This window comes from Hippichthys cyanospilos, chromosome 17 (genome assembly GCF_059441005.1).
Source record: "Hippichthys cyanospilos isolate Australia breed blue-spotted pipefish chromosome 17, RoL_Hcya_1.0, whole genome shotgun sequence".
NCBI lineage: Eukaryota > Metazoa > Chordata > Actinopteri > Syngnathiformes > Syngnathidae > Hippichthys > Hippichthys cyanospilos.
Window position 1 is genome coordinate 15630459 of NC_142385.1, and position 12994 is coordinate 15643452.

General features: G+C 45.4%; 1 protein-coding gene across 9 annotated transcripts in view; it reads left to right on the top strand.

Moving 5' to 3' along the window:
- Positions 1-12994, top strand: part of LOC148409951 (neurexin-1a-like) — a 68705-nt gene that overhangs the window by 50922 nt on the left and 4789 nt on the right. For 5 of the 9 annotated variants that reach the window (XM_088438483.1, XM_088438488.1, XM_088438484.1 and 2 more), the window contains 9 exons: positions 155-536; positions 1263-1453; positions 1528-1701; positions 1881-1907; positions 4040-4159; positions 4389-4570; positions 5227-5398; positions 6889-6978; positions 7557-7867. In XM_088438483.1, coding sequence (XP_088294609.1) covers positions 155-536; positions 1263-1453; positions 1528-1701; positions 1881-1907; positions 4040-4159; positions 4389-4570; positions 5227-5398; positions 6889-6978; positions 7557-7867 — 1649 coding nt within the window. The remainder of the gene's footprint in view (positions 1-154; positions 537-1262; positions 1454-1527; positions 1702-1880; positions 1908-4039; positions 4160-4388; positions 4571-5226; positions 5399-6888; positions 6979-7556; positions 7868-12994) is intronic. The other 4 variants (XM_088438487.1, XM_088438491.1, XM_088438489.1 and 1 more) reach the window with 2 other exon arrangements.

Consider the following 12994-nt stretch of genomic DNA (forward strand, 5'->3'; position numbering starts at 1 on the left):
AAACATTTATCAATTCATGAGACATCAATGACGATTTTATTCAATGATTTAACGGTACATGTATTTATTTAGCTTTGGCACTTTGGGTCCTCCGTAGCGAGGGCATGGCGCATCAGATGACGTGACGCCCGCCGCCGCACTCCCCCCACCGCAGGTCAAATGGCGGGCGACCACACGCAGCTGGAGTTCCACAACGTGGAGACGGGCATCGTGACGGAAAAGCGCTTCATGCCGGCCGTGCCGTCCAACTTCATCGGGCACCTGCAGGGCCTGGCGCTCAACGGCATGCCCTACATCGACCTGTGCAAGAACGGCGACATCGACTACTGCGAGCTCAACGCCGTCATCGGCTACAAGAGCATCGTGGCCGACCCCGTCACCTTCCGCTCGCGCTCCAGCTTCGTCACGCTGCCCACGCTGCAGGCCTACTACTCCATGCACCTCTTCATGCAGTTCAAGACCACCTCGCCCGACGGCCTGCTCCTCTTCAACCGCGGCGACGGCAACGATTTCATCGTGGTCGAGCTCGTCAAAGGGTCAGCCCCCCCCATTACTCGATATTTCCATCGGTATTATAAATCAATTTGGGAAATATGCGCAAGCGACATGCCATTAGCAACATAGGACCATTCACGACATTGAGAATTATTCCATTACTCGATTAATCGACTGAGTAATCGGCTGAACAATCCATTGTTAAAATAGGCCGTTAAATAGTCATTTGCAACAAAGCGGAACCTTAACAAGGACCACTAACAACAGTGACTATTTTCCCATTCCTCGATTAATCGACAGAGTAATCGGTTGAATCATCCGTCGTACAGTTAATTGCTGCAGCTTTTGTCATTTGCAACAAAGTGGGACCTGAACAAGGACCGCTAACAACAGTGACTAATTTCCAATGACTCGATTAATCGACAGAGTGATCGGTTGGAATCTGATCAAGGTCCATTCATGACAATTATCTCATTGGTGGCGTAATCGGTTGAATAATCGATCGCTATAGACAGATGAATTGGGAACCCGAACAAAGACCGTCAACAACAATGATGATCCCCGATTAATTGAAGGAATAATCGGTAGAATAATTGATTCCGAAAATAGTCCATCCCTGTAGTCGGTCGCAAAACAGCGGAACCCCACCAAATTCGATTAACGACAAGTCTGGTCCGCGGCAACGTAGTGGAATCGACAACAATGAGGATAAACGCACGAGCCAACCGATGGAACGATTGACCGCGCAAATGGTTGGGTCTGTCCAGCTACCTGCACTACATCTCGGACCTGGGCAACGGCGCCCACCTGATCAAGGGCAACTCCAACAGCCCGCTGAACGACAACCACTGGCACAACGTGCACATCTCCCGGGACACCAACAACCTGCACACCGTCAAGATCGACACCAAGGTCACCACGCAGACCACCATGGGCGCCAAGAACCTGGACTTGAAGGGTACGCCGCCGCCATTCGCGCCGGCCCGCCCGCCCGCGTCGTGCCGGCTCACGCGGCGCCTCGGGCCGCCGCAGGCGACCTGTACATCGGGGGCGTGTCCAAGGAGATGTACCGCGACCTGCCCAAGCTGGTGCACTCGCGCGAGGGCTTCCAGGGCTGCCTGGCCACCGTGGACCTCAACGGACGGCTGCCCGACCTCCTGGCCGACGCGCTGGCCACCGTGGGCCAGGTGGAGCGGGGCTGCGAAGGTGAGGCGGGCGGGGCTCGCCGGGGGCGGGCGGGGCTCCCATCCTTCCTCTTTCTTCCTACTCCATTCCGGTCGGAAAAACGAGTTAACCCACTAACCCGGGCGGAAGGTTCTTGTCATCTTTCGCTAACCATCTAACTTGCTTTGCTTTTTGTTTTGTTTTTGTTCGGCCCGCAAAAGTTACATTGATGAAGGCTGACTTGCAAGGTAGATTGCTTTTTGTGTGCGCTCTACATGCCGGGCTGGGGGGGGGCAAAGGAAGGCCTGCGGGACATGTAATGCCCAAAGGTAGAACAAAAATGGACATGGAAGACAGGGTGGGCTGAAAGTGGATTTTTCGGGCGTTTTGTTTTGATGATCTATTATTTCTATTTGAAAACGACAGCAGCTGCTTCGAAAGAAGAAAGGCTGCAAAGATGCTGGAAGGAAGTAGGGACCGAAGGGAGGCATGCAGGAAGGAGGATAGGAAGGACGGAGGGAGGGAACGAATAAGGGAGGGAGGGGCCAAATATAGGCATGTAGGAAGGAAAGAATGAAGGACAAAAGGAAGGAAGGGAGAAAGGAAGAAAGAAAGTTGGAAGGAAGAAAGAAATGAGATGGACGGAATGAAGAGAGGAAGGAGGGGCCAAAGATAAGCATGTAGGAAGGAAGAAAGGAAGGAAGGAAGGAAGAAAGAAAGGAAGGAAGGAAGGAGGGAGGGAGCGAGGGTTGGGCCAAATATAGGCATGTAGGAAGGAAAGAATGAAGGAAAAATGCAAGGAAGGGAGGAAGGAAGAAAGAAAGGAGGGAAGAAAAAAAGATGGAAGGAATGAAGAGAGGAAGAAGGGACCAAAAATGAGCATGTAGAAAGGAAGGAGGTATAGGCAAGGGAAGGGAGGGAGGGAAAATGAGGATAGAAGGAAGGAAGGAAGGAAGGGAAGGAGGTTGCAAGAAATTCTTCATGCGAAATGCTACTTTCGTCCCACCCTGTCCAATTTCTAATCGAAAAATCACAATTCATCCATGATCAGTCGTAAGATTGAGAAGGACTTGTTTGAAAGCCGCAAGGCGTCCCCCTGAGCCCAAAGCTTTGCCCCGCCCCCAGGACCGCTCGCGCCCCAACCCCCCCAGTGCTGTGCAGTCTTGTTCGGACGGGTCCCGCCCATCCGGAGCGGAGAAGGTCCGAGGCCGCCCCGCCCCGCCCTCCGCGGCCAAAGCTGGCCGCTCACTTGTCCCGGGATGAAAAAAAAGCCGCATGCCCTCTTCTTGACCCCGCCCCCCGTCATGCCCCGCCCATAAGCCAGCTAGCATGAGGCAGGAAGAGAACGGCGAGCCCGAGGACCAGCGCGCCCTTTTAAACATAACCTTTATGTTTAACTCCTCCTGCTGTCCTCATCCGGACCGTCCACCCGCATGCTCTTCGTTTTGGACTCGTTGGGGGGCGTACCGGCTGCCACTAGGCCATCCCTCACTCAGAGACAATTCATTTTCCAATTCGTTTTCTTTTCACTCGAAAACAACAACAAAAAAGTACTGTTCCTGCTACGCCGCTCAAAAGACTGGCCGGTAAAATTCCACATACTCTCTTGAAGTACAGCGGTACTTCTACTTGCGAAATTAAGTTGTTCCGGAAGTTATTTGGTCACGTGCCTCTTTCATAAGTAGAGCCGCTTTTTATATGTAAATCGCCTAATCCGTTGCAAGCCCCCAAAAGTGCTCCTAAACCATTTAAATGAATATTATTAAAGTATAAAAAAAAGCAACAAATACATATTAAACTTGCATTCGTGTCATGCCAAGTGCTTCCTGTGTGATGTCATTGCTAAAGGTAAAGAATTACTTTTGGTGATTAAGCACTGAGGTAATCAATTACCAATCATATACTTTGTTACTTATGTTATGTACTTGCTAATCCATCAATTTATATAATAAAGTAATTTAAGTTTTTTTATTCACTATTTAATTTTGTATTTGCTTACCTAAAGTAATCCATTGCATGAGTTCCTAATTCATTTAGTACCAACTATTTTTACACCTTCCTTTAACCAGACCAAAAAATATATCAATAAGTACCTGGGATTGAAGGTTTGGGGGGCGGGGGGACGTCTTTGGGTTTATTTAAGAGTTAAACGTGTATGGTAAGGAATCGCGCAATCGTAACCAATAGAAAGAGGTGCGAATGGCCTAGTGTGAGTACGCCCTTCCGGACCGGACACGCCCACTCTGCTCCACTTTGTTTTGATGCCAGTCCACCGCCATCACTTACCACGACTGTACCGGACCCTGACTGGACGGCGACGCATATAACGACGTGGCGCGTAAAATGACCGGTGAGGGGGGGGCGTGTCCACCCACCGCAGGTCCCAGCACCACGTGCCAAGAGGACTCGTGCTCCAATCAGGGCGTTTGCCTGCAGCAGTGGGAGGGCTTCACCTGCGACTGCAGTATGACGTCATACGCCGGACCGCTCTGCAACGACGGTGAGCACGCCCGCCCGCCCTTCTGGCTTTTTGTTTGATGCTAATTAGGGAAAGGCATGCGGGCATCGGGGAGCTGAAATTTCACCCGGATGATGACATCGCATATAAATTCAACATGGCGCCAGCGCTTAGTTATGCCTCCTTGACGACTATCTGTATCGGCCCTGAAAAATCTGAATCGGTTGATCTTTAACACGAACGTCATCATTTTGCGGTTGTTTTTGGGCAGCCGGGACCACGTACATTTTCGGGCGCGACGGCGGCGTGGTGGTGTACACGTGGCCCCCCAACGAGCGTCCCAGCACGAGGGCCGACCGGCTGGCCCTGGGCTTCAGCACGCAGCAGAAACACGCCGTCCTGCTGCGGGTGGACAGCGCGTCCGGCTTGGGGGACTACCTGCAGCTGCAGATTGTACGTACCCCGCTCTCTCACTTTACCGACAAATGTTATGACCCAAACTTTGCCTCATTATTTTTCCTGCATTTTTTTTCTCCCTATTCAGTCAGTCCAATCAAAAATTAGCTATATTATTTATTTAACAAAAAAAAAAACGATTTTTTTTTCTCCTATGCAACCTGACCAGAATAATATTTTTGTGTGTATTTATTTTCACAAAAAATACGATAAAAAAGGACCAAAACAAGTTAAATCTTTCTTTTGCAGAATTTGATGATTGCAGATATTTTTGCAAACACTAAATTGAAAAGAAGTGGTTGATTTTTTTTTTTTTTGGGGGGGGGGGCACTGTTATCATAAAAATTACTTAATTACATTACTGTTTATTATTTATCTGAAATGTTTACCACTTATGTTTGATTTCCCATACATAGTACTGTATTATACTGTATATCCTTTTACAGCATTTATTCTTTTTTTTTGTTTTGTTTATTATATATGATGTGTTTTCACAAAATCAGGCTTTGAAAATGAAAATTGAGATACATATATATATATATATATATATATATATATATATATATATATATATATATATATATATATATATATATATATATATGTGTGTATATATATGTACTGTACACGTGCGTGTGAATATTCCCCTGCAGGACAAGGGCAACATCCGCGTGGTGTTCAACGTGGGCACGGACGACATCAACATCGAGGAGAGCTCCAAGTTCGTCAACGACGGAAAGTACCACATCGTGCGCTTCACGCGCAGCGGCGGCAACGCCACGCTGCAGCTGGACGAGCTGCCCGTCATCGAGCGCTACCCGTCAGGTAGGCGGCGGACCGCTCCGCCTGCGCGCAAATCCTCTTTTGGAGATATATGCAACTTTTTAAACCATAAAAGTCTTCCTGTTTATGCTTGATCCCTAGGCCTGTTAAATAGTGTTAAAAGGTAACATTTAATTCAGTGTTTTTTCTCACCATTAAAAGACAATAATAACAGTTGGTGCATTTTTTGGGAGACAGTTTTTAAAAGGAAAAAAAAAATCGTTTAAAAGAGAATCATGTCCTATGTTTAACTAGTGAGAAAAAATAAGGACAAAATGTTGTTTGCTTTCTTCTTCCCTTTTGTTCTGTTCTCTTCTAGTTAAAGTGTTAAATCTTAAGCTAGCCGGCTAAACCCAATGCTAAATGCTAAATGCTAGTTTAATGTTGTGAGCTGTGTGTCCTGTACATGTAAGAATGGAAGAAGCAAAGGCAGTTTATTTCCCTGTGCTCTTGCAGATGTTAACCCCTGAAATGTCTCTTTAGATTAAAGCCAATGAACAGAGAGGAAGAGTCCGCTCACCGGAAACGTCTCCCGCCTGTCCATCGGAACCCCGGCGGCGGCCGCCGCCTATCATTCTCCCCGCCCCGTGCGCGCGTCGGTGCCGCCGCCATATTGGATGCGGAAAAGCCCAAACGGAGGCGCATTTGACGTACTTGTAGTGCTACACTGGCTCCCTCCAGTGGTGCGCAAAAGTATCACTGAACCAATCTGCATAAAGGAAACCTTTTGAGTGCCCGCTACGGTTCAATCGCGTTTAACGTCTTTGTATAATTTTGTTCGAGCGATATGTTGTCATTCCGTCATTAATTCGGTGCCGTTTTGAATTTTCGGCGGATGTAATAATAATGATATACCCGTCAACTGGTAACATTATTGAAACGTCTTTAAGCATATGCTAAGTAGCGACTTTTCAGATTTGCCTCGTGTTGATTTTTTTTCTTTTGGTCATACCTCTATACTTTAAATGTACAAGGATAACTTCGAAAAGTAAATAACTCCCCAGATTTCAAAATAACGTAAATGTTCAAGTATCTTCATCTTAAAACTCTTCATAAATTGCAAAGGGTTATCCGATTCGCTCATAAGGTTGACTGAAAACGTCAATATCTAGTTCACTGGCGTGAGCATTGCGGGTGCCGTATATGGGCACAGATTATTTTCCAAGTTTCGTGGAAACTCGAAATATTATCCGACCCCAAAGCACGAATCATTCCGTGTATAATTTAGTTCTCGTTGTCGGACCGTCGCCTAGCGAAGTCGCGTTTGCCGAGCGGGAGACGCGGCACACCCAATATGGCGGCGGCGACGCCCGAAAGGCGCGGCCGGGCTCCCGAGCGCCTCTTTTTTTTTTGCCCCGCCCCCGCCCCGCCCCCCCGCCAACCGTGAGCGGACCCTTCCTTCCTTTTCATCGCTCTTCTTTTTGTATCCAGCTCCTGTGCCGCCGTTTTGGGATGTGCGTAATTACTACTGTGTTCTCATCTCTAAATTAAAGGCAACATTGATAACGAGCGCCTGGCCATCGCCAGACAGCGAATCCCCTATCGGCTCGGTCGAGTAGTTGACGATTGGCTACTCGACAAAGGTAAAAACCCTGATTAAAATTCCTTAAAAGCTTTAAAACAATTCAATATGACTCTACATATCTACATATATTATCTTGTGCACCATCGACTAACATTCCTAAAACTCTTAAATCCATAATTAAGTCTTTAAAAGTTGGGCAGCTGTAGATGTGTAATAGCTGTGTAATAACTGTAGTGCCTGTTGTTAGTGTGTAATATCAGGTTAAAGGGACGATGGAGAGATTTAAATGCTGATAAAAGTGTTAAAAGGTGCAAGGTAAATGTTTATAAATTTTTGCTTCCCATGTGACCGTTAAATGTCAAGACTTTTAGCTTTATTTCGCCCCAAACGTAAGCAAGTAGCCTCTGGTCCCTTTAACAGCACTTGAACCGTGTCGTGCATGCTTCTCGCCACTGTCTGTCGGACCATCGCCATGGCAACCGTCCGTCCCCGCCCCTCCCCCCCATCGCTTCCCTCCACACGCCCCGCCCCTTCCATCCTCTCACCTCGGGGGGTCGCGGGACGGTCTGGCGCTCAAACTTTCCTCTTTGTTTTTTTTCGTGCGCCCGTCCGCCCGGCGTGCCCACCGACGGCCAGGTCGGCAGCTGACCATCTTCAACAGCCAGACCACGGTGCGCGTGGGCGGCGGCGAGCGGCGCGCCGGCATGTTCCAGGGCCAGCTGTCGGGCCTGTACTACAACGGCCTGCGCATCCTCAACATGGCCGCCGAGGGGCACCCGCACATCCGCGTGGAGGGCAGCGCCCGGCTGGTGGGCGACATGCCGTCCTCCTCCATCACGCCGCAGTCCAGCGCCGCCGCCGGGGGCAACCGCTCCGACTCGGCGCCCGCCGCCGGCGACGTCGCCACCACCACCGCCAGCAACAGGAAGCAGGGCGCCACCCAGCAGGTCCCGTTCTTGCCTTTTTTCTACTTTGCCTTTACTCGTTCGCTGCCGCTTGCTTATGGAACGCTTTTATCGGGGCCGGCGCCTGAAAGGAGAATTTTCAATGATGAAATCCTACGTTTTCCGCGTTGGCGAGCTGTTGTTTTTTGCTTTTTTCGTTGTTTAAGTGGCATCTTTTGGAAACAGGAAGTGAAATGTTTTACCAACTGAAGCTGCGCACCTTACCAATAGAAACGCGTCGTTACGGACAGTTTGTACACTCGAAGAGTTTTAGCGTGTCGGGGTATTGGTCTAGACCGCAGGTGTCAAACTCAAGGCCCGGGGGCCAAATCCGGCCCGCCGCGTCATTTTATGTGGCCCGCGAAAGCAAATCATGTAAGTTTCCATGACCCTTGCTAAACTCAGTTCCAAAACTTTAGCTTGTCGTGTATAATGAAAAATAAAGTTGAGATTTTTTGCTTTGTTCTGTAATATAAACAATAAATGAACAAACTACAATGCTTTACTTCTGATTTCAAAACAAGCCATCAATTTGTTGTGTCCTGTAATAATACTATGAGATCATTTAAAATCGACTTGGTTTTCTCAACATATGAAGGAAGTTCTCGCTACAAAATGGCCCCCGACAAAAATGAGTTTGAAACCCCTGGTCTAGACCATAATCCTTTAAAATCCTCTATAATACAATTGCTGGTCTGGATGTGTGAGCAAGATTTATGAGTTTGCACCCACAAAACAGCGGGGTAATTCTTTGCCAACAGTGCGTCGTCACGGCAACAGCGCCATGAAACAAAAGACTTTTGATGACCTTTTTGATTTGAACACTTCTCGATAAAACACGGAAGGTTTTAAAATGTCCGGATGAACTTTCTAGGATTATTTCATTCAAATATGCTGCATCCGAAACAAATGCTGAAGCTAATCCAAATCCTGACTGTACGCAACGTACCGTCAAGCTTGTCGGCGTAATAACATCTTAACTGCTGCGCTAGATGAATTTCTCTGCAAGTTGCCATGGCGATTAGCGAGCCCCCCCCCCTCCTGCTTTTTTTTTCACTCATAAATAATAGAACGCCTGAAGCTCAGCCACAGGCATCAATAATGAACGCGGAATGACGGCGCCCTCATCCGTCAGTCTCCGCCTCCTCAACGCGACCGTCGCGCGACGCTAAATCCGGGGGTGCTCGGCGGGCGGCCGTCATGAGAACTGGGTCAAATTCTCGCCGTACTGCGGCGAATTCGCCTCGAAAAAAAAAAAACCAACAACTTGCGTTGACTTAAAATGGACGGTGCGGTTTGTTGCCTAGCAACACACGCACAGGTGGAGCCAATGCGATTGCGGCCACCTTGCATCAGCGCCGGAGCCATCTGCGTGGAAAGATGGGACGCCAAAGCTCATGTGCGAGCGCGTTAACAGACCTTTTTATATTCTGGCAGCAAAAAAAGACCATTAATAATGCATGACAGGCGAGGACGAGTGAAGAGGAGGGAGCCGGCTCGCCGTGTTGATGCTGGAGGCGGACCGGCGCGCCTACGCCCGTACGCCCGTACGCCCCTTCCCGTGCTCGCCGCGCCGGACTTTCATTCTTTGGGGCTGATTAGGGACGTTCAATCCCGCTTTTTTTTCCGGAAGAATAGTCAAATCTTGCGTGGTCACCGATACTAAAGTACTGATACCGCTAGCATGTTTGATACACAATTAAACAGATGACCTTCAAGAAATCTCTGTTATTTTACCTGTAAATTGAAGAGAAAACAAAAGTAAAGGAGAAAAATCTGGAAAAATACACAGTATCATTTAAATATACATGTATAATGAATGGAAAATGACAAAAATCTGTAAATGGAAAAATACCCATTATAATCTAAATAAATAAATACAAATTTTACACAAATATAATAAATGAAAAACATAAATGAAAGAAAAACAATCTGTAATTGTAAAAAATAAACAATAGAATAATCAAATAAATATAACTAAAAACAAATCAAATATTATAGAAAATAAATACTCTCGAAATATATTAAATGGACAACAAAAATGAATGAAAAAATGTGTAAAAGTAAAAATATACAATGTAACAATACATGAAAAAAACAAAAGACTATAGATATATGATGTAATGGCAAACAAAAATGAATTAAAACTAATCTAAATGTAAAAGTCGAATCTAAATCTAAATGTCAAAGTCTACAATATAACAATACAAAAAAACGGATAAAATACTATACGTAGATGGTAAAAAAAAATGTAAAAATTGTAAAACAATATCTTATACTTTGGTTTTAGCGTGTATTTTTCCATTTGTCTATTGTGAGTGGCTGTGGAATGCTCAGCACCTGCGATGGGCTTTTCCACACTTTTTTTTATGGGCATCGCTCGAACGAGAACAAGCTGTTTGATTGGCTCGTGGGTGTTGGCTGATCACATTTTTTTTTTTTATCAGCCATCTTCCGGCGTGACTTTTCGGCCTTTTCTACTTTTGAGTTTTTTTTTTATTTATTTCGGCATTCACCCTCCTCCTCAGCCCAATGGCGCCCCGCGATTGGCTGCCCGTTCCTATCTCACCATCTGTGGTAGTAGAGCTACTTTCCTTGCTCTCCTGCCGGCGTCGGCGCCGCGCTTTCTTTCCGCGCATCCACGGGAGTGATGGCTGCGTGACTTTCTGATACAGCCAATCACCTGGAAGGGATTTAGAAAAAAAAAAAAAAAAAAAAAGTGGAGTCACCATGTGTGAACTTGGCAGTCAGGGGGGCTCGGACGGTCGCTGGCACTGTTCGGCTGCTCAGGTACACATCTCTGCTTTTTCTCTTCTTTTCCTTTTTCCTTTTTACATGTAAATATGTAATACTGTATTTGTACATGTAAATATGAAGAGATATTAGTTTTAGTAATTGGATCGTTTCAAATTCTACACTTAATTGTGTTTTGGCGCAGTCTTCTTTCCACATGGCGCATCATTTACTAATGTCTTTTTTTCACACCCTTGGATTACAATGTGAAGCTTTTGGCAGCAGGGAAATGAAAATGGAGACCTTAAGAAGTTTTTTTTTGCGCCCGAAAATGGGCGAAAATGAGTATTTTGGTCAGAGTGCAAAGTTTGCTTTTGTGAAAACGCATCATCTTCATAAGTAAGAATTGAAAGAAGATGGCGAGCGCCAGATTTGGAGCCCACGTTGCGCGCTTTTTAATTGGCCGCCGATCAGCTGCTCGCGCCCACTTTTTTACACTCGCTCAGCAGAAGTGATCGGAAAAGCAACCGAGCGCAGTGCAAAATTACTTTTTTTTTCTTATTGATCTTACATAAGCGCCAGAGGCAAATGCATGCGCAAAAGTACGTGTATGCTTGATTGAATTCCAGTTATTTTGAGCTGTTTTCTAAATTTTTAGAAAATAAGTGATTACATGTTGGCTATGCAATATTGTTTATGTAACTTTTCGGAGGCCTATTGGGATTTTTTTCACACTCCTAAAACTGCCTTCCATCGTAATTTCATTGTTATTTTTAAATGAGGAAATTTTCGTTTCTCTTTCTTTCTCTTTGGAAAAAGCGAAATGTGCAAAAAAAACTCAGGTCGAAATGTCATATTGTCATTTTTTTTCGACAAATGTTTGAATTCCATAGCCTCCCCCGTAAGTGGTGGCCTCCTATTGGTCCTTACCCAAATAGCAATGCGGGCCATGTCAAAAAAATTATTTCAAGAATATGCCGCGGGCCGCTAAAGTGCAGCTGGCGGGCCACAAAAGGCCCACGCGCCATAGTTTGGATACACCTCATTTAATTGATCTGAAACTTGGCATTGTACAAATATGTAAGAATTTAAGCTCGAATGCCATTTTTATCGGATATTATGTTTATGCTCAGCAGAGTTGTCAAAACAATTACAAAAAAATTAATTACTTTAACATTCAAATGAGTCCTTTTGCCTTGCAAAGCTTTTGCCTTTTGTGTTATTATTTATTTATTATTGTTATGTTATTGTGTTATTTTATGTTATGTTGTAAATATGATTTTTTTCCCTAATGAAAAGGATAAAAAAATGCTCTAACCTAGCCTAAAACACGAATACAATTTCAGTAATATGGCACTATTTAAAATCACTCTCATTTTGATTGTATTTCTAGCTATTTCAAATATATGACGTACTTCATGTTTCCAGAAGAAATCAAAACAAACAAAAATCGGCTTATTCAGAATTTTAATTGCGTCAATTCTGAAGTCCATTCCAAAATTTCGCTGCATTCTTATGAGTTTTTGAAAAGACAAATGTCATCAAAGGTGCGTTCATTTGTAGTTTACGTGTTTTATTTTTTTTTTTGCTTTGTTTTTCCAATCTTTTTATCTCGACATCTCCATGGAAGCTTGAAGGCCTCTCCTGTTGTTTATCCGTGCTACTCACGCCCAACATCTACTGCAATGCATCACAATCCAATTTTAATTTAGCGCTAGCACACACACACACACGCACACACGCGCACATGCGTGTGTATATGTATCTCACACTTGTAAATCCGCTCAGCAGGTTAGCGCCGCATCCCCTCGTCGCTAATTCAAACTATCGCTGGCACGAGCGCCATCCTTTATTTTCATTCCATCCTCACTTTTTTCTTTTTTTTTTTTTTTTTTGAGTAGCCTGAAGTTGGCGTTGCCACGGCAACAGGAGCAGGCAAGGGAGGGGCGCGCCGTAGGGGGAGGCCGGATGGATCAATGCGGGCTGGTGGAGCCGAGTGTTAAAGTGGGCCACGGCCGGTGCTTGTTAATAAGTCAGACCAGGTTTTTGCCCCAACATTTGTTGCGCCAAAGTGCGTGTTTATTTTTGTAAAATATGGCTCTGTTCTTGGGAAGCATGCTTAAAGGTATAGCACATTTTGCAATTCATTTTCAGTAAATTGTTTTATTTATTTATTTTTTAATAAAGTTAAGACATGCAGTATATCTGTTGTAAAAGTCTAACAAAATATTTTGGAAGCTACCAGGACCATAAGCATATCTTCAGAAGAAAATTTCGTGGATGTTTTGCACTGATGCATTAGGCTAAGTTGCGATACGTCTGTTGTAATATTCTAACAAAATATTTCGGAAATGTCTTCAAAGAGTTTGTTGTGGATGCTTCGCACTGATGCGTTAG